Source organism: Aspergillus niger (genome assembly GCF_000002855.4).
Source record: "Aspergillus niger supercontig An11".
NCBI lineage: Eukaryota > Fungi > Ascomycota > Eurotiomycetes > Eurotiales > Aspergillaceae > Aspergillus > Aspergillus niger.
Genome location: NT_166526.1, coordinates 457,975 through 478,114, shown reverse-complemented (window position 1 = coordinate 478,114; position 20,140 = coordinate 457,975). Strand labels below are relative to the sequence as shown.

Below are 20,140 nucleotides of genomic sequence, written 5' to 3'. Positions count from 1 at the left end.
CCTCACCACCCTCACCATCATACCTCCTCCCGCTCCTCCTCTCCCCCAAAGCCATCCACACCCTCAAACACAAGCTCAACCTCCTCCTCCGCCACCACCACCCCAAACCCACCACCATCCACTCCCTCTACATCTACCCCATAAAATCCTGCCGGGGGATCCGCCTTCCCCACACTACCCTGCACAAGCACGGCCTCTCCCTCGACCGCCGCTGGATGTTTATCGACGCCAAAACCAACCAATTCCTCACCATCCGACAAGACTCGCGCATGACGCTTATCACAACAGCCCTCTCCCCAGACTCCTCCCACCTCATCATCACCATCCCCTCTTTCTCCAAAGACAAGGAGATCTCCCTCCCTACGGACCCCACCCCCGCCTGGCTCGCGCAACACACTACCCTCGAACACGTCACTATCTGGGACACAGTAACAGATGCGTATGCATATGGCCCGGACGTCAATGCCCTGTTCAGTGAATTCCTCGGTCGAGAAGTGAAGTTAGTGTTTAAGGGCCCGGAGCGCCGCATTCTGCGTGGGAACGGCGCCCCGGAGATCCTGGGTAGAGAGCAGGATACGTATTTCCCGGATGTGCATCCTGTGTTGATTGCCTCGGTGGCGTCGATTGAGGAGTTGAATGGGCGGTTGGTGCAGGGTGGGAATGATCCCATTACGATTGAGAGGTTCAGGCCGAATATTGTGGTTACCGGAGATGTGCCGTGGGAGGAGGATTCGTGGAAGGTGGTGAGGATTGTAGGTAATAAGGATGGGAAGAAAGGAGGGGGTACTGTGGAATTGGATGTCGTGGCTAGGTGCGCTAGGTGTCAGGTTCCGAATGTTGATCCTGATACGGCGGAGAAGCATGGTCGGCAACCGTGGGACACGCTTATGAAGTATAGGCGTGTGGATGAGGGGATCAAGTTCAAGCCTTGTTTCGGGATGTTGAGTGCGCCCAGGCACGAGGGGAGGGTGGAGGTCGGGATGGGGTTTGAGGTTGTGGAGGTTACGGATGGACATCGGTATATCAAGGGTTTCTAAAGAGAACTACGTGTACTGGGTTGATGGTGGTAATTGTGATGTGATGTCTATAACTTAATAGTAGTAGAGAGATCATGTATATATTACATTGCTATTGGGACTGGTCCCAATCAATCTAACTAGCCATCTATACAGAAAGTCCTCCGTAGCAGCAGCAGCAGCTAATTCTTCATCTGCTTACTACTCGACACACACCAGTTATTCCAATCCGTAAAGAACGACGGCTGCACATGACACTTCTTGCTGATCAACTGCGCCTTTCTCGTCTCACCATAAACATCCACCACTCCAGCAATCGTCTCCTTATCATGTGCCACCAGGGTCTTCACCACCAAAAGACTAGCCTGACTGCACGCCGACGCATGCGCCGGCGGTCCACTATGCGTCGCCTCCGTATGAATCGACTTCAACAGCTCCCAGACCGGCTCGATCTCGTCCAGCTTCGGCAGCGCCGCACCCTTGCAATGCTTAGTGTATTCGCGGAGCACGTTGGCAGCCTTATTAGAGATCTGCTTGACGGTGGAGCGGCGGGTAAGGCGCAACAACGGCAAGAGGAGATCGAGCGCCAAGATCTTCGAGTGGCATTTCTTGACGTAGATTTCGAGCAGGTCGAGAACGCGGTTCTTGAAGTTGATCATGTTTTCTTTGGCGTCCTTTTTGTCTTTCTTTTGGCCGAGGGCGTCGCGCCGGGCTTTGAAGACCTTCACGAGTTGTGTGTCGATTTCTTCCATCTCGTCGTCATTCATGTCGGCGTCGGAGCCTTCCGAGTCTTCGTTTAGGTCTTTGTCGGCGCGGTGGGTGCCGAGCGCTTCGGCCAGTTTGGCTTCGAAGATCGCTTCTTCTAAGTCGTTGCCGGTAGATTCGTCATCGTCTTCTTCTTCGTCTTCATCGTCGTCGTCATCGCTGGCGTTGTTGTCGTCACCGTCGATGACTTCAACGTCGCTGTCGTCTTCTCCGTCGATGTCCATCATGTCCTCATCGCCTTCGTCGTCTTGCTGGTCGAACATTTCTTGCTGGCCGGCAAGACTTTCTTTCGCTTCTAGGATCTGGGAGGGGGTGTTAGCGGGGATCATGTAGAGGGGAGTGTCTGGACATACCGAGGTCAACGACTCCAGGCCGTTCTCTGTGATGCTGTCCGCGAAAGCACCGAAGACTTGCTCACTCATGCGGCGGAAAAGCTGGGATTGCTTGGATGCGAAACTCAGCAGGATTTCCACCAGAGCGTCCGAGGCGTCCGAGGTTTCCTCCTTCTTGGACTTCTTGTCGCCGAAGATCTTGGTGTAGCAGAAGTCGAGTTCCTCCAGCATGGAGGCGGCATCGGCGTCGCCGTTGTACACTTGGAGAATGGTCAAAGAGTACAAGAGCTTGAAGGCATCAATGCTGGCCTTGTCACCCTTCTCCTATTCTGAGTTAGTAATGAATGATGGTTAGGCCGACGATAAACTTACCAGGTTGGCAAGCTTCTTCAGCGACTTGAAGGCGTTCTTCACTGCGTCCTGGATAGTGTCATCCATGTTGATGATGAACTTTCCGTGCTCCTCAGACTTGACTGCGTCGCGGATGTGGCGAACAACAACATACGGAACGCCCGCGTACTTTTGCGTAGCGATGAGACTGTTGATACACGAGTTGATGCGACTCCGGAAGAGCTCCTGTGTCTGCTCCGTCACAGGGGGGCTGACGGACTGGTCCCGACCTTCTTCCGAGGGCTTGAAGTAGGCGAACCGAACAAAAGCAAAGAGGATCTTCTCAAGGATCTTCTGCATACCATCCTCGTCGTCACTGGCCGAAGCACGGGCACGGACAATGGACAGGAGAAGACCGGCCAAGAACTGACGGCTCGACGCAGCAGCCTTGCTGTCAGTCGTTCCGGGAGACGCAATGAGGGATTCGAAGAGCGGAACGATCTGCTTCAGAGCGTCCAAGTTGGCTTCAGCGACAATCTTCTCCACGGTCTTCGTCTTGGTGGCCTGGTCAAAGTTCACAGACCCGGTTGAGCCCATGAGACCACGGACAGAAGCGGCGGCGAACTCGGGCTCCTTGGACACGCGGGCCTGCACAGCCTTTGCGACCTTCACGGCCATGCGGTGCAAATATCTGTCCTCGACAGCAAGCTGATTCATCAGACATCTGACGAGGTTCTTCGTGAACACCAAGGAAGCCAGGTTCAGGGGAGAATCGTTGATAACCTTGTTGAACAGGAGGAAGCCCCAGTATTTACGTTCCTCTGAGGAAGATGAGGCGAAGAGACCGTCTGGACAACTTTGTTAGATAGGTAACACCGCAAATGAGGTAAAAACTCACTGTCGACAACTTCAGTCCAAAAGTCAGCGAAGCTGATACGAGATGAAGAACCCTTCGACTTGCTCTCCTTTGTCGGGGCATCGGCAAGTCTGCCAATAACAGTATCCCAGGCAAAGTGAAGCTTCGAGTTCCAGACTCCAGACGACTTCGCCTTGTTTCCGCCTTCACTTTCGGAATCGGCAGAGGAAGACTCCTTCATGACCTTGGCCAGCTGATTTCTCTCCTTTGCGTCCAAAGGATCATCGTGCTTCCAGACCTTGCTGGGGAACTTCGCGTTCGGGAACAGGTCCTTGGCAGCGAGCCAGATGGCCACTCCCTCTGGGGTGCGTGCAAGGTCGTTCGAGCACAGACGCTCAAGAGCAGATTCCAGGAACTTAACGTCGGCCTTCTGGGCCGCAAGTTCGTAAACGCAGCGATAGATGATCCAGCCGCATTCCTCCCGAATCCAGGGCTTCTTCTTGGCCAGTTCAAACACCAGGTCCAGGAGCTTAGTCCACTCGTTGAATGGAGCGTTGGGCTTGAACAAGATGGAGGACTTGATAATGGCCTCAGCACCGAACAGACGACCGAAATGGTGGTCTCTTTGCTCCTGTAGGGCAGAGTAAGCATTGCTTTGTAGAATAACATGTGACCTAGTTAAGGATGTATTTACCTGACCAGACTCACTACCAGAAGCACTAGACTGCGACTCCCAGATGTTCATGACAGTTGAAACATTTAGCTCCGACGAGTCGCGGGGAGCTCCAAAGACCTGAGAAAGAATCTCAGTCAATGCGATAGAGAAGCCAATTCTGGCGGCTTTGCGACTACTGCAGAGACCACGGAAGAGTCTCTGCAAAGTCTTTTTGATCTGCTCATCGGCAGGGTTCTTGTCAGAAGTGAACTGAGATACCAGGGCTTGGGCAGCCTTCAATCTGATCTCGTCCTTCTCATTAGCGAGGTCTTCATAGATCTCGACCATTTTGGTGTCGACGTTGACCGGCTCACGGCGCCGCTTCCTGGACGCGGCATTGTTCTGCGCCATTGCGGGGAATGGAAAGACAAAACTTCCTCGCCACAAGATTAGATATATTGGAGTAATCCACAAAGGATGAATAAATCACAAAAGGGTCGCTGGACAGACCCACGACGACTGGGATGCAGGAGTTGCTTGCGATTCCGCTTCCGAAAATTTATGAGGCGATTGGCTTAATCGGGTTAGCGCGCCCCGGACGGCTTGGCTCTTTACATAACAATCCACCTGATTTATACTCCACAGCATGTCTGTCACTATACACTTCTAGAAATTATTTTCTTTAGCGTTGATTTGAGGTCAAAGTAGAGTCGAAGTTTCAGTCTATTTCATGTGTGGAAGTATTTCAAAATCAACTGGAGTATATATGAAAACACATTTTGTGTGCTGTTGAATCGCTGTTGCTTATCTTATCGCGCTGCATATAAAGCCTCGAACAACAGCATATGGACTACTAGTACCTAGACTGGCGAGTACCATTTTCTACGTGATAGGGACTATCATTATAGCAGAAACATATGACATCTCTTAGAGATCCCGTATAATATATGTGCTTAGATCATGCCAAGTGAACACAATCAATAGGTATGGTTTATCCTCTCAGCAACAATGTGATCGCCAACAAGGTCCTTGGACTTACTAGGATGAAAGCTCTAATGTCTCGAACGGATTATCAGCTATTATGTTATGTAGTTGTAACACACATAAGGGAAGACTGAGGATATTGCCACACAATTGACGGTAATTCTCCGATAAGGAACTGAAGGGTCCATTGTGCCGCCATTGTTCATACCATGACACTCTAGGTTGGGGAATCCCCTTGATAAAGAAGGCTTTCTGGCTTAGAGGAGAGAGAAATGACTTCGTTGATGCGATCAATGCTTACGGGGTTACTTGACTGGTCTAAGATCCTCCTTCTTTGTCTTCCACCTCTGGTCTTGTAATCTTCAAGCTCTGCTCCAAAGCCGGCAATCCCCAGCCCTTCATCCATTCTGACTGCATCAACGGCTCCGCTGTGGCTCTCTCCTCTGGTTCAGATTTTAGCACTGGCCACATAATTTCCTCAAATGCACTCTTTCCTTGTACTGTCATGGTCTCGAAGCCAGCCTCAGCTCGTGGCTCTTGTATGCTATAGTTGAATCTGACATCCCAGGTGTTGCGTATAATCTCATTGTGCATATGTTCTGTGTCGGGAAGTGTATCTATCGCTTTCGGAAACTCAACTAGAATATTTTCTAGATGAATATCTTGAGAAAATGGTTAGCCGCACCACACAGCTAGGAGTGTGTAATAACTACATACCGCCGTGGACAATATTCTTACTATGAAGAAATGCAACCCCACAGATGAATTGAGCAATTATCAACTGCGCTACCTTGGGCTGGAAAAGACCAATCTCTGAAGACTCCTTCGCATCGAACAAGCTCATTCGTGCCGGCGGCGCGACCAGACATCTATGCCTTCCATCGGGGCCAGCCACCCAAAAATCGTCAAGGAGAGGCCGGACAATATCTCCTCCAGGTCTTTCCGATGACGCTCTTGGGTAGCGAAGCAGACCAGGTTCCTCTCTGTCACCACCGGCGAAGGCAATGATGGCCTTCATGGCTACATATCCAGGTTTTCGCATATCACGGGCCAGCCATATAGTGGAGTACCCTCCATGCCCCAGCTTATGAACCAGTCGATAGCGGCCTTCATTCAATTCATCTCCGACCTGGAGCGAATGATAATTTCTGAGACAATACAAGCTTAGATCCTCCGCATCCTCACTAAGCTGATATGAACTTTCTCAAGCTCTAGGTTGGGATTACAGTTAGGTGCTTTTCCACCTTCTCTTATCTCTTTCGGGTTTGAGGTTGATGACGCCCGTCGGACATTTGGCTTGTCAATGAAGACACTAGATGGGTTCTACCAATGTGCCCCTAGTCCAAAATAAGGAGGCGCAGCTGTCCGTAGTAGCATATTGCTAACAAGCGATTGGCGCGCGTGAATGCACGATGAAGGTTCGATGTCATTAAGTTCCAACTCAGTCATAGACAGCTTTGGAACTAAATGTTTTCTGCCTGAGCTGTCAACGTATTCTATCAAGTATTTCCTCTTCTTGATGTAATTACGAGTCCAGATCTTTGCCATTCAGACTTCATCAGTGTGGAGGAAGTTGATGCTTAGAATATTGCATTGCTGTTACCCTTTGTTGCGCCTTGTGTCGATGCTAAGTGTGGTCTGGTCCTGCATAATTGATGAAACCCTAAAAAGCATATGGCCGTTTCCTACGAGTTCAGGAGATGAGCATCTGCTTCATGAACTAGAACCTTGTTATAACTAGTTTTGGGGTTGGATTTTCCCGTCTTGTATCCATGGTATCAGTCCTGTCCAAAGAAATCAGATGAAAGATTGGATCTATTTCTGGGCCCAGTGCCACTACAGCCCGACTCAGATAATGTTGGAATATGCGGAAACCATGGAAATGGCCGATAATTACAGGACAATAGGCTTTCCATATTATATATGAAGTTGCCAACCTGTGGTTCTCAGTCGTCGCCGCCCTTTGATGCCTTTCAAGATGGATTTTCTGATGATGACTTATGTTTCCCTCGGAACAATGAAAGAGTTGTCATTGAAAATAGTCCTTTCATGGTTTTTGCCGTTGTAGTAAAAGATACTTGACTAGCATGACTGGGGTCCAAGCTATGTCACAGGACATATATAGGCTTACAGGATCTGTCCACTTCAACCTCCCCATCTTGACAGCCCCCCTTCTTGACGGGCTATATACGCATACTCCTTCTCGCCAACCTGCCAACGAACTTGCGCATATCCCCAATGGATTTTCCCACTAGTCTCGACTTTTTCCCTGCAGAGCTTGTCATCTGGATAGGTGAATTCTTGGACCGGAAGACATTGGCCGCCTTTATCCGTACATCGAAGCGATATGCCCAGCTCTTGACACCCCAGCTTTTAACTCTGTGGCTCTCGTGCAAAACTGGCAAGTATTGCTTCAGGCGTAATTGGCCTGAAACACAGAATTGGAAGTCATCTCATATAGTCGATTTTTTCCAGAACTTCCCGTCTGATGTATCTCAGATCTACTGTTGCTCTACATTGCTGTTTCGGTTTGCCGATGGAGGTAACCTAGAGCTCGTGAAGCTCATGTTATCTAGGGGCGCAGATCTCGAGGCAAAAGGCGCGAATGGGGAGACTCCTCTGCATATTGCTACCAGTGGAGGACATATTCAGGTCGTGCAGGCATTGCTGGAAGCCGGGGCAGATGCCAGTGCCAAAGACAGGTATGGAGATACACTACTGCAGAGAGCGGCATCCATGGGGAAGCCGGCCATGATCCGATACCTGATTAGCTCAGGACAATACACGCTGGAAGCCCTACTGGAAGCGTTTGAACGGGGTATGAAGTGCTTCTTCCCAAAAGTCTGTGCAGAAGTCTGTGCAGAAGTCTGGCCCGCTCTCGAAAATGCCGGCTATAAGTTCAACGCGACTGGCACTGACGGTCAAATATACCTTCACTTCGCCGCTAAGAGAGGACTTAGCTTTCTTGTGCAGTTCTTTCTTGATAGGGGCCATGACCCCTTTCGCTTGGATGAAAAGGGAAATACAGCCTTGAGCATCGCCTGCTCAGAAGTTTTTTCTCGCTCGGAGGATATGTTAGAAACTCCGAAGCTACTCATTAACGCAATGCAAGCCGCTGGCGGTGACCCTTTCAAAGCAAACCGAGAGGGTGTTACTCCACTGCACAAAGCCATTCAGAAATCGCAGGTTGATCTAGTCAGATTATTTCTCGATTCCGGAGCAAGTGTGACTGCTCGGGGTAAGAATGGGATTAAATGCATGGAAAGAGCACTACGAGGTCCTAGAGATATGTTTGAGCTGCTCGTTGACCGTGAACCCGCCTTATGGCCCACCCACATGCTACAATCAAGCCTTCATGGTTATACAGTCGAGTTGAAAAAAGGACAAGGTTACCAGGATACTCCGAAGGCTATAGCAAGGATCCTGAAACTCGCCAAATCTGGCAAGGCAGCAATCAATGTCTCCACCAGGGACAGCTCGGGATCTACTCCGCTTCATAATACATGTCTGGCTAGGCACAACTCTGCTGAGGTTCCTGGGCTCATTCGCTCTTTCATCGAAGCAGGGGCAGATATAGACATGCCAGATGACGAAGGCCGAACACCTCTCCACAATATACTCAGGGTATCTACTCCAAAATCTGAGCGGGAGATCATACAGACGATGATAAATCTCAGCAAGAATATCAACAAGCTGAGCAAAGCCGGTGATAGTTATTTGCATTTAGCAGCTGACGCCAACCAGCTACGTGCTGTACAGCTGCTGTTGAGCAAAATGAGCAAGGACACTGTGTTCGCGGCCAATGAGTCCGGCTACACCAGTCTGCATTATGCCGCAATATCCGAAAATACCTCGATAATTCAGCAGATCCTAGCCACCGGTATCGATGTAAACGCCAAGGACCGGCATGGACGGACGGCTTTACACTACATGGACAACAAGCACAATGAGTCATGTGTTGCGGTACTGATCGAAGCCGGGGCAGATGTGAATATATTGGACAATGAAGGGAGACCACCAATCCATCATGCGTCGATATGGGGGAAAGACGGGATGATGGAGCTTTATGTGAAAGGGGGAGCTTCTGAGCACGAAGGCTGCGATTCTTGCAACAGAAACATCAAATCAACCAGGGAGTGGCTAAAGGAAGTTGGCTGTTTAATTTGATTGATGCTTCCTTGCGAGGTGACTCTATTTCCTCCCTGTTCTTTTCCTTGTTTCATGATGTGGTATACTGGACAGAACAATTGATGTTTTGGCGCCATCGTCAAGAAATAGAAGACTTTGGTTGTCGGGTTTCCTAAGTTTTTGATATTGCGATTTGCCTGGGGAACGATATGAGCAACTTTATATTTATATATTCAGGGTTCTGTTCATGCCTTGACTTATGGGCCGTACAGGAGACTGTATATAATCTTGCACAGTACTAGTAAGATATATATAGTGACAAAATTGAGCACAGCTAGATGATAGTACTCACGATATATAATACTATTATTAGTAGTACTACCTATACCAGTTGGAATATCATAAGAAAAGTCACTATTCCATTTCATCATCTACTGCTTGCTTTGTGGACAGCACCAAACCAGGGAAGCAACACAAGACAAAGCCGTAAAACTACTCCTTTCATACTATAGCAGTAGTATGCGTAGGGCAACACCATTTACTACTACTACTACTCTCTATCCAAACACCTTTCTATCATTAGCAAATTAAACTTACTAGTACTATAGGTCAGAAATATATAACGTCATACCAAGAGTATACAAATAGCAGAACCCTGATAATTCAGCTGAACACCCACTACTACTGCTGCTACAACAGAAGATATATAACCAGACCAGCAGCAGTTGCTACGTCTTGAGCTGTCTGTTTCCTCTACTTCACGGCATGCCACCCCGACTAAAACCATCCTCAGCAGTGCGAAAGAAAGCCCGTTGATGTCTACTAGTACTATAGTTCAAAACAACCTTTCACGCATCCTCCGACTTGCCACTACCAACATTCACATCACGTACTACTATGTCCTATGTACTAGACAGTCACTCTGTTTCTAACCCCCAGCATCCAATGTTGCACGCTAACAAGTAGACCGAAACGATATATCGCGTCTATCTGGACAGCAGATGAAGGGATGGGATATGTTCCAACTATCAACAATTAAATACCATATATCCCCAACACCAACCCCAATCACCCATCTACATTACTGCCTACTCCCCCCAACACACACAACAATCATCCGTAGTACTACTATACACCCCATATCCAATACCCAAGTCCTATCCCCCACAAACCCAAACCTGCCACGTAGTCCTATACCAGTCTACCCAAAGATCCACCATTCCTTTTCCTTCCCTGCTACGTACGGATCATCATACATGGGAAGGAGAGAGGGATAAGAAATCCCTGCATTCTCGATGGACGACTGGGGCCGGCAGTTATATTTGCCAATAGTATAGCAAGGAATTATTATCCTCTTACTAGTCCTCTTATCGTAGAAAGATAATGATTGGTGCTATCTATGCTACTTTGGAAGTATTCAATATTGGATATAGATTATCTATCCCTTACTGGGGTTGAATGAGGTATGCAGTTATTGATGGTGGTATACAACTCGTGATATTAAGGTCTTACTTGACTTTGGTTTATTACTGGTAGCTACTATGAACTAATATGAAGCGATTGGATGTTATCGGTATCTTTATGGGTTAAGGATCGTTAATGGACTGTGGAGTTTTCTCTACGATCCAATGGACTAAGTAAGTAACGTAGCACAAGGTGCTCAGCAGAGTAAGTAATCAGAGATATAGGGATAGACACCAACCTACCTACCGACTAAGTATAAACCGTTAGGATTCCTAGCAAGTCAACAGGAGCAGCGGCATGCTCTACCATAACCTACAAGCAAGTGACAACTTACAGCCCGCGTTAGCCCACATACTGACACCTATCTGTATCCACCGGTCAAGTCCAACGGTTACTAGCAGAATTAGTTCATAACTCGGTAGTTGTAGTAGTAGTAGTAGCGAAAGTGATTACCCACCGTTGGTATTCTTCAGCAAATAGCAAAAGTGGAGCCGAGCAGTAGAAGCAGGATTGTAAGGCATGCATGTGCGGGCTACGCAACGGTTCATAATAGATTCTTCTACACTGTAATGAATAATCGATAACAGCAACGTAGGCTACCGTGGAATGATCTGCCCTAACGGGTGACTTTCTACCTAGATAGGTATAGGCTACATTCCTGGGAGGGGATTACTATCGGCATAGTTAACCTGATTAAATGAATATTCCACGAGGAAAAGTAAGTGCTAGCCTTGTTGGAGATTGTCAAGATAACTGTCGAAATAATCTAGTATCTATCCAGTAGATTATATCTATTGTAGTAACTAAGTATCATGATTGTAAGGTTCGAGATGATACAAGGAATGCGCGCGTATTGTATAGATACTAAATAACTTGATACCAAGATTATACCATGAGGAGCAACTTTAATGACGCCTTTCCCGAATAAGAATTCCTGAAGCCTGGAATTGCCTTGAGAGAAACATTCTACGACCAATCGCTAACTTAGAGCTTAATTAGAAACATGGCGAAAGACTGCCACTTCACTTCATAGCTAGTAAACTCTTCTGAACTGTAGCAGGGTATGCCATGGCATAAACTACTAGCTAAAAATAAGGGCAGGACCAATTCCTCCTAGAAACACTAAACTCAATCCCAGAGGGAGAAGCTTATCCTAAACCCTACCTATATACATGCGGGGTGGAAGACATATAGCTACATACCCATGCAAGGGCGGCGCATGGGTGCATGTATGTTTAATTGGTACCTGGCGTACCTGCAGGAAATATCTTCGAAGAACGGGGAATTTCGTGCAGATAATTGGAACTAAACTAGGAAGGGAAAACTCTAAGATAAAAGTTGTAATAGTTATGGTATGGTAGGGCTGGGAAGGGGATAGAGAACTATCCTGGGATGGGTGGCTGGGGTCAGGAATGGCGATCAAGGATGTGCCGAAACGGTGAAGGTAATATGCTAGATAGACTTGCATGGTTATCGTGCGGATTATTGACCCGATATCTGTCTTTATTCTCCTAGATAACCTTTCCTCCCCCCTGTGTTGTGCGGTGTAGATAGTATTGGAGGATTCATCGCTAGGAGTGGGTTATTGATTGATAACTAACTAATAGAGAGTTAGCGATGTCGCCTTTGGCAAGGGTGCTCCTAAAGAAGGGGCAAGTATATGCATATGCGATCGATTATTATCTTTGATATTACTGGGGTCGTGATGTTCACCCCAGATACCTAGATGGCCATGCTTGCATGGTGAATCTCAAGAGAGATCTAAGATAAGGGACATCTAATTAGCGAGAAGACGATATCTTGCGCCTACATTATGCAGTCTTCGGTTACAACCCCAGAAAATGCACTTGGTATAAGCGCGAGTTAACTGTGGCTAATGTGCTCCTGTTTGGAATAAGCTTTTCTAGGCTCATGTCCATGGATAGAAAATAAGATCGTAATTTGCACATCTATCTATGCCTTCAACTACTCGGTGAATTCGGATCTAGGTGGCAACAACAGGCCAGTTTGTTTACTGAGTAAACGAGAACACATGGCCAGAGGACGAAGATCTGGGTCACTTAGAAACGGGTAGGCGATAGTTCTGCAGATCGCTTCCCCGATCGTATCTAGACTCACTAGTTACGGGATCCCAGCACCATTGCAGGTGGGATGGACCAAATGAGGCATCAAAGAGGTGAAAGGAGAATCTCGCCTTGGGCACAAATTTGGGACTGACCCGAATGAGTTGATTGTTGTTGACCGAAATCGGGCGCCATGGAGAAGGGTTGGGAAGGGGGCAGCAAGGAAGGCCGAGAGCAAAGGGACAAACAAGCAAGGCGAGCAACGATGGACCAAGAAAGGGAGAAATCTCGGTGATGTCATGGAGTTACGGGGGGGTTTTGGTCGCATCGGGGACAAGTCACGGGACCACGCTCTGCCGGTCGCGTCGGTCGGGGGAGGGGAAGACTCCGGGGTTCCACGGTTCACCACGATTGATTGTTATTGTTTACAGATGAGGCCAGAACGGAAGGTGATAAACAATGGATCATCTGCAGGACTCATCACGAACCAGGATTATTCCTCCCTCCGACCGTGTGTGGGTGGGTGTGCCAGCGCATACATACGCACATACAGTTACAGTGGTGACATGCAGATACCGGAGGGTGCGGGAAGGGAAGGAAGAGAGAAGGTTTCATGCAAGACTTCCCCTCCATGTGACATCACGACTGGCTCCCTCCAATCGACGCGATCCCAGGCAGGCAGATCTGGGAAAGCAAGTTGGGAGCACTCCAGTCCGCACGGAGGGGGACAAGAGGGGAGAGGGGAAGGAGATAGCATCATCCTCCCCCCCCCATTCACCGTATCTAAATAAAGTTGCAGACAGCCTTTCTGGAGCACGAGCACTTAGAGCTGCAGGATTAGCCCAATCAGGGGCCCCATCACCACTTGAGACCCCGCAGCAGCGCTTCCTGCTGGCCCGCCAAGGCTGTTGTTGATACTCGACCATTTTGACGCGGACCACTAGCAGCTATTGTTGACACTTGCAAGAGCGCCCGACGCTGATGCCCGGTCCGCGGACGTGTCTGGGCTGCCTGGCCGACAGATAACAGCGCATGTCATGGCCGCTCAGGTGACGGAGAAGCCCGTCAACAACATCCCCGACTCCACCGAAAGATCCGAGGTAAGAAGACCACTAGCCGGTTTAGCACGGCTCGCTTTTCACGCGGGCGACGGTCCAGATCAGTTCCCGGCGCCTATAATCAAACAAATAGACACTCAGTAGATCCTTCAGCCGCACAGGAACTCCTTTCCCCTCCTCCCTCTTCCGAGTCAATCAATCATCTAATTTAATACCCTTAAAGTGGTGTCGCCTTGAACTTAGTCTGTACAATCAATGCCTACCCACCCGCCCTCAATAAAGGCGGAACCGACTGTCACTCTAGCGATATTGATTCAGATAGTTCTTGGGGCTAGCGCCCTTCCTGGCGCGTAGACACCGCAGATGAGCCGCATTTTCCGGCTATCTTCGCTCAAGGGGGATGACTGTGTCGCTCAATCGGGACCCTCATGAGCTCTAGCGCTAATACGTTCGGAGCGAGGGAAGGGATCATCATTGGGACCGTCCGGTGTCTCAAAGGTGAGGGGCCTGTGGCCTGGGACAACGAGAAAATGGCCATTGTGAGTGGCCGATGATGCGATCGCTGCTCGCAGGAGCTTACCGATCTCGCTATCCGTGGCGGTGTAATAGTAACAGCGAGCAAGGCCCCCCTCTCTTATTCGATCGAGCTATTTTCATGGCCCACGAGGCAGCACTAGCTTCGAGGCAATATCATGGAGATCGAGGAGACTGAACCCGAATGGTGGAGAGCTATGCTCTCCATAACTGGCTCGGGGATTGCATGACTCCAGAATGCCGTTTGGCCCCTCGTTGTGGCGGAGAAGGAGTGTATCAGCCAAAGTGACGTCGTCAGCCTCTCGGATGCGACAGGAAATCCTGCTTCAGCTGGAGTGTACACTGATCCCCACACTCGGGAAGGCCTAGAGCCGTAAGCTAGACGGCCTCAGCCTCACGGCGTAGACTGGAGCTCTCTGCTCGAGCAATTGCTCCTTGTTGGAAAGCCATTGTCGAGGGCAGCGATAAGATCAGACACGGCTGTTATCAAAGCACCTTCCTTGGAAGGTTGTTCAAAAGAAAGGGAGGATATCCCTGGGCCAAGCTTGGTCTGCAGGAATGTGGGCAGAGTGAGGGCCAACGTAAGGGAATGATGTGAGTGTGAAGAACGGGCCGCAATGAAGACTGTGCGCAAGAGGGGTTGCGAAAATTCCAGTCTGTAGGGACCATCATCAGACCTTTTTGCTGCCCACCGTGAAGCCCGATTACTGTGTGTATGTGCCGTGTGTGTCCGAAGCAGTCAAGCTGACCAGAAAAGGAAATACTTGAATGCTCCTTCTCTTATGATCATCCGCCATAGAAGAGAGATGCTGGAGTTGCACAAAATCTAGGTGGATCTGATAGTGGCATACTTCCTCTATGCTGGTCAGGGCGGAGGCCGAAGAAGAAATATTCTTCTGCAGAAATTGGCTTGACTACTGGATGGGAAGTTAAGCGCGTGGCATGCTCGGATCTTGAGGCCTCCAATTGTCCAGTTGCTCTGGCATTACTCAATCCGGCTAAGCCGGCCATTCTTCCGATCGGAGACGAGGTGTGCCTGGGAAGGCAACGATGATCTAATCAGTCGGTATGTGGGTTTGGTCTGTGATACATGACTTGGAGCAAGAGCATGGCGGGAATGGTTCGATTCTGGTAAGTCTTGATGTAGAGCAATACCTCATTGCATGGTCAGTCGACTAGCAGTAGATACCTGGTAGTTACCAGGTGATTGAAGCTTTACGTATGTATGACAGCTCTACTGCTAGTCAAGGTTTGAAATTATACCATGGAAACCCCGTTCCTGAGAATGATACCGGACAAGCTCTTTTTTCCGACTCAGTGGAGCCCAAGTGGAGATTCTATTAGACTCGATCTCTCTTTTTGGTTCTCGGGAATGATGTATAGAGTCGAACGCAGAAAAAATCGAACGGCACACACGGGAAGATATTATTGATCGGATTTCAGATTTTTCTCCCGCCCACTTGCGGCTTTGACTGGTCGATCGGCCGAAAAAAAAATCCAGGGCACTGAAGATAGTTGAAAAGATACCCGGAGTGATTGCATACCTACCATACCTACCACGACCTAGGACTTACCCAAGTGGGCGTTAGTTCGTCCATCTATTTCCGTCAGAGGCATTGAGCTGGACCTAGATTAATTGATTGACCTAACCAGCGAGTCTAAGCCAGGATTGTAATTGGAGGAATGAACCATCGAGTAATAGTCAGCCTTGGTCGGGAAGAGAACTTGCAATGGCGCTTAGCAGAGGATTTGTGTCTGACTTGTGTCCCGGTGATACCACGCTGGACTATGCAGAGCGAGAAATGAAAGAGGAAAAAAAAAAAAAAAAAAAAAAGGGAAAAAGCAAATTTGGAACCAACGGTTTCTACAGCAATATTCGGCGAGTTTGTTACATAGGTGAAACCTGTCAAAAAACGAAATACAAAGAGGGGGACCCATAATTTGCCTCCGCAGTTGAGTTAGTAATGGAAAGAAAAGAAGGCCGAAAGAATAGTATCCTTTCTCCTCTCTTGCAGTTGTTCCGTGAGACAGGCACGATCCATCATGGGCCTTTTAGGCCATTTTTTTTTCAGCCAGCCCGCCGAGAGTGGTAGAGGGCGACTAAGGTGATAGTGAGCGGGTGACGCAGTAAGGACGCTGATAGGCGGGGGGTTGCTGAGCAGCGGCTAGCGCTGGTGCTGGCGGCAAGGGAGTCCCGGCAACGAGGGGCGCCCAGAGCCCTAGCCTGGCTGGACTAGTCCCAGTCCGGGTACCTACTTACTCTGGAGATGACTCTGGAAGGTCACTCGACAGTCTAGTATACGGAGTACTAAGTACTCAGTACATACATACATACATACCCATACCCATACCCATACTACATATACATACAACGTACATAACTGTATGGTACAGATACCCTTTTTCCCCCCGAACAAGGAAATAAATCTTCCCTGGTATGCGTATCTCATGTATGTAAGTTGGAAGGTACCTACAGCTGTCACTTCAATATTCAATATGCGCCCGGAGAGGAGAAAAATGGGAAATAAATTGAAGAGAAAGAGGAATCTACTCACTCACCAAGGAAAGTAAGTAGTCCCCGATTTGGATACTAGGGCGGCTGTTCGGGAGTAGTTAGTAGCAGCAGCAGCAGCAGCAGCAGCAGCAGCAGCAGCAGCAAGTAGTAGTAATGAGTCGCTTCTATTATCCGAACAAACCAGAATTGAAATCAATCAATCCCTTCTTCAAGAATGAAAGTCAATCTACTCCTCAATAGGAAGTTAGCCAGGCCTTGCAGACAACCAAGCAACCAAGCAAAAGAGCAGGCGGTGTCTTGCTTGGGGTTTTTTTGAAGGGTCAAATCGTTTAATGCGGTCATGGACCAAACCGGTTCGACATTGGTTTTCTGACACAGCCTAACCCATCGTCGCTTAAGCTCTGCGCAGAGCATCTGGAGATCCCTCCCCACTTTTGCGTTGCCATTGCAACAAGGGCATCCCTTCAGCTTCACTTTCTCCAGACCTTTTTTCTTTCTCTTCCTTCTTTCTCTCTCCCTAGCTAGCTCTTAAGCGTCCGCTCTCCACCTCCTTCTTAAGAGCTTCTGTCCCCTGCTCCTCATTCCCATGCTCCGTCCTGTGAGCTTCGCCCAGGCCCAGTCCCGCATCCAGTCCTCTTCTCTTCGGTAACTTTCCCCCGACTGCATTAGCGTACCATATCTATGGCCTATCTGCTACGATCCCGTCCCCCTAATTCTTCGCCGTGAGGGTGTGTGCCTTTGCTGATCTGGTCTGCGGTTCATATTCTAGCCACGCTGCCCGTCCGACGTGCTTCTTGTTCCAACCTATACCGTTCCCGAATTCACCTTGATCATTCCCACTGGAAACCCCAGCTATGTCGCTCTAAACCGACGGCTTCGTCACCGAGTAGTGCGGTTTCGGACTGGTCAGCTAAGACTTATCGAAGCCGTCGTTACATTCTGCGAAGGTTCGGGATCCGAGACAAGTCGGGAAATACTAGAAGGAGTGCAAGGAGCTGGATAGACTACGACGACTACGATTGTACCACATCTGCCGTGTAGTGTATGCCGGATAGATATAGTTGGCACCGTATCTGTCGTCCGTTTCTTCACTACTAGCTATTACTTCGCTTGGTCGTCGACTCTTTTTTTATTGGCGTGAAATACCAGGGAGAGCGGAAGACTATCATTCTCCGGCAAGAATGGAACATTCGTCCCCGTTGGCTGCCATGCAGCCCCCCTCGGTGATGTTCGGGCATTGCTTTCGTGCTGATGCACCGACATCCTATACTTCTTTCAGTCCGATGCGTGGACTGGGCCACAAGAATTTCAACTTCAAAGACTTGTCCATGAAGAAAGGCCATGGGGACTATTTTAACGTGAAACCCGTCCGGGGCTCGTCTCCCACGGCTAGCCTCGCGGCGGATTTGTCTCAAAATTTTCACATTGATCAAAGGTTCGTACTGCCAGTTGGGTTCGGGTCTTTGTTCCGAGTGTGGTCCACCCATGGAGGGATTGACTGACACCCCAAAATTAGTCCGCAGTTGACTACGCCCCGGCGGTCTTTGTTCACTGCGAGTCTGCTCGGGAATAGTACCCGGTGTGGTAAGAGGACCTCCCAATTGAGGCCATAAAAGTGTGGGTTGCTTAACTGTAGAGCAGAGTCTATGAGCACACCTCCACTACCCGCGTCCTCGCCTGCTCCCGCCATGGATATCATGGACATGTCCCCGTTACCGCATAAGCCAGCATTTGGCCTTCTGAGCGAAGCCGAACTCGAGTCTCCCAGCCTGGATTCTACAATGGATACTCCGATGATGTCTGCCGCCCCTAGCCCTCTCGAGGAATCGCCCCTTGTCCAGCAAAAGGATAGCCTGCAAGAGTAAGAGAGAAGCGCTTGGACGTGACCTTTGGGCGATGTGGATCTAATTGCATATGTGTCTGTAGGAGAAGACGTCCGACCTTCTTGCGGCCAAGTTTGGCCAGGAGCAAAGCCCAGACCTTTCAGCTGGGCATGACTAAACCCGCCCCAGAGAGCCAGGCACCACCGTTCAAGTTCCAGAGCAAGGGAGGGAAAACATCGCTGAGCGCATCTGCATCGCTGGAGGATATGTTCAACGAGTCACCACAGCGGGAACGGCCATCATTGAGTCGCCACTCCAGCGGAATCCTTATCAATCCACGACTGAGACCCCAACTTGGAAGCAGTAACAGCCATGTCCGCGGCAATGGCTCGCCCACGGCGGCTTCGATCCGCAAAAATTCCCACCCGATGATGCGCCCTCGGAAACAGTGCCGACGCTCGCTGAGCATGTTTGAGCACCCGGAGGATATTGTTGTCGAAAGAGAGGCTAACTATACTACAAATGCACCACTTCCGTCGGTCCCCGACATTGAAGGAACCCCGAGCCTGCAGCTCCCTCACACCTTTTCTGAGGACCAGGCCGATACACTGCCTCGCATCGATAAGAGTATTCTCGTGGAGCTCCTGGATGGCAAGTACAATGATCGTTTTGATAACATCATGGTCGTCGACTGCCGCTTCGAGTATGAGTACGAGGGCGGACACATCAGCGGAGCCGTGAACTACAACGACAAGGACTTTTTGGCCGCCGAACTCTTCGCAAGTCCGAAGCCACGGACAGCATTAGTCTTTCATTGTGAATATTCCGCCCATCGGGCCCCGATCATGGCGAAGTATATCCGCCATAAAGACCGTGCCTACAATGTGGACCATTACCCACAACTCAGCTACCCCGATATGTACATTCTGGAGGGTGGTTACAGCGCATTCTTTGCCGAGCACCGGACATTGTGTTATCCGCAGAATTATGTTGAGATGAGCGCCAAGGAACACGAGTTTGCCTGCGAGCGTGGCCTCGGGAAGGTCAAGCAGCGGTCCAAACTCAACCGAGCCCAGACGTTTGCCTTTGGTCAGCATTCTCCTCAGATGGAGGACAGTCCCACGGGAAGGTGTCGCAACAATCCTGGTGACCGCAATCGGTTTCTCGGCTCCCCATTTGCCGAGAGTCCGGCATCTGGACGATTCTCTGGCCGGCGTATGCTTTCGTACTAAGTTGGAACATTTCCCCAGAACTGCCTGGCACACGCCATGATTTATGGATACCATCATGCGTTGCCAAGTTGCTACTACCTGACGGGCCTTCCTTTGGATTTCTTTTACCTGTCGTTCGACATTCAGATACAGTTTGGCCACTGCGGGTCAATTGGCTCTTGAGTGGGTTTCTGGGTATTGGCGTCAGAGCGTTTTGCATTGGGATAGCACTGGATGGACTTGCTTGAAATGTCTGTCTGCATCCCACACCATTCGTTTGCTTTGGGTTTCTTTCCTATCATTTGGGGTTGGTGCGGTTATTAGACGGCCATTCCGACGATTGGTTCCGACTTACTGGAGTACCTTTTTGCCTTACGATCTGAAGGCAAGTTGTTGCCTCGCGCGA

At 49.4% G+C, this 20,140-nt stretch overlaps 8 protein-coding genes across 8 annotated transcripts; 5 read left to right on the top strand and 3 right to left on the bottom strand.

Moving 5' to 3' along the window:
* Positions 1 to 2: 2 nt before the first annotated feature.
* On the top strand, positions 3 to 1,037 carry An11g01960 (uncharacterized protein; the record flags this gene model as incomplete). Its single annotated transcript, XM_059750096.1, has 2 exons — positions 3 to 756; positions 781 to 1,037. Coding segments are annotated over 2 exons (1,011 nt in total), but the record flags the coding sequence as incomplete, so codon positions are not given.
* A 161-nt stretch (positions 1,038 to 1,198) lies between these two features.
* An11g01950 (uncharacterized protein) lies at positions 1,199 to 4,365 on the bottom strand (the record flags this gene model as incomplete). Its single annotated transcript, XM_001394162.1, has 5 exons — positions 1,199 to 2,083; positions 2,135 to 2,437; positions 2,486 to 3,291; positions 3,342 to 3,930; positions 3,994 to 4,365. The coding sequence occupies 5 exons, from the start codon at positions 4,363 to 4,365 to the stop codon at positions 1,199 to 1,201; spliced, it is 2,955 nt and encodes a 984-aa protein (XP_001394199.1).
* An 891-nt stretch (positions 4,366 to 5,256) lies between these two features.
* Positions 5,257 to 5,956, bottom strand: An11g01940 (uncharacterized protein; the record flags this gene model as incomplete). The annotated part of the gene is made up of 2 exons (XM_059750095.1): positions 5,257 to 5,576; positions 5,656 to 5,956. 2 exons carry the CDS (start codon positions 5,954 to 5,956, stop codon positions 5,257 to 5,259), a joined length of 621 nt encoding a protein of 206 aa, XP_059604295.1.
* A 1,220-nt stretch (positions 5,957 to 7,176) lies between these two features.
* Positions 7,177 to 9,105, top strand: An11g01930 (uncharacterized protein; the record flags this gene model as incomplete). The annotated part of the gene is made up of 1 exon (XM_059750094.1): positions 7,177 to 9,105. The coding sequence occupies one exon, from the start codon at positions 7,177 to 7,179 to the stop codon at positions 9,103 to 9,105; it is 1,929 nt and encodes a 642-aa protein (XP_059604294.1).
* Positions 9,106 to 10,662: 1,557 nt separating this feature from the next.
* On the bottom strand, positions 10,663 to 11,998 carry An11g01920 (hypothetical protein; the record flags this gene model as incomplete). Its single annotated transcript, XM_059750093.1, has 6 exons — positions 10,663 to 10,772; positions 10,865 to 10,944; positions 10,988 to 11,062; positions 11,166 to 11,296; positions 11,422 to 11,496; positions 11,786 to 11,998. 6 exons carry the CDS (start codon positions 11,996 to 11,998, stop codon positions 10,663 to 10,665), a joined length of 684 nt encoding a protein of 227 aa, XP_059604293.1.
* An 894-nt stretch (positions 11,999 to 12,892) lies between these two features.
* An11g01910 (hypothetical protein) lies at positions 12,893 to 14,005 on the top strand (the record flags this gene model as incomplete). Its single annotated transcript, XM_059750092.1, has 4 exons — positions 12,893 to 13,304; positions 13,393 to 13,500; positions 13,563 to 13,693; positions 13,895 to 14,005. The coding sequence occupies 4 exons, from the start codon at positions 12,893 to 12,895 to the stop codon at positions 14,003 to 14,005; spliced, it is 762 nt and encodes a 253-aa protein (XP_059604292.1).
* Positions 14,006 to 14,802: 797 nt separating this feature from the next.
* Positions 14,803 to 15,529, top strand: An11g01900 (hypothetical protein; the record flags this gene model as incomplete). Its single annotated transcript, XM_059750091.1, has 5 exons — positions 14,803 to 14,811; positions 14,848 to 14,898; positions 14,985 to 15,215; positions 15,293 to 15,316; positions 15,389 to 15,529. 5 exons carry the CDS (start codon positions 14,803 to 14,805, stop codon positions 15,527 to 15,529), a joined length of 456 nt encoding a protein of 151 aa, XP_059604291.1.
* A 2,352-nt stretch (positions 15,530 to 17,881) lies between these two features.
* Positions 17,882 to 19,755, top strand: An11g01890 (uncharacterized protein; the record flags this gene model as incomplete). Its single annotated transcript, XM_059750090.1, has 4 exons — positions 17,882 to 18,135; positions 18,217 to 18,279; positions 18,337 to 18,561; positions 18,627 to 19,755. 4 exons carry the CDS (start codon positions 17,882 to 17,884, stop codon positions 19,753 to 19,755), a joined length of 1,671 nt encoding a protein of 556 aa, XP_059604290.1.
* Between the last annotated feature and the right edge of the window lie 385 nt (positions 19,756 to 20,140).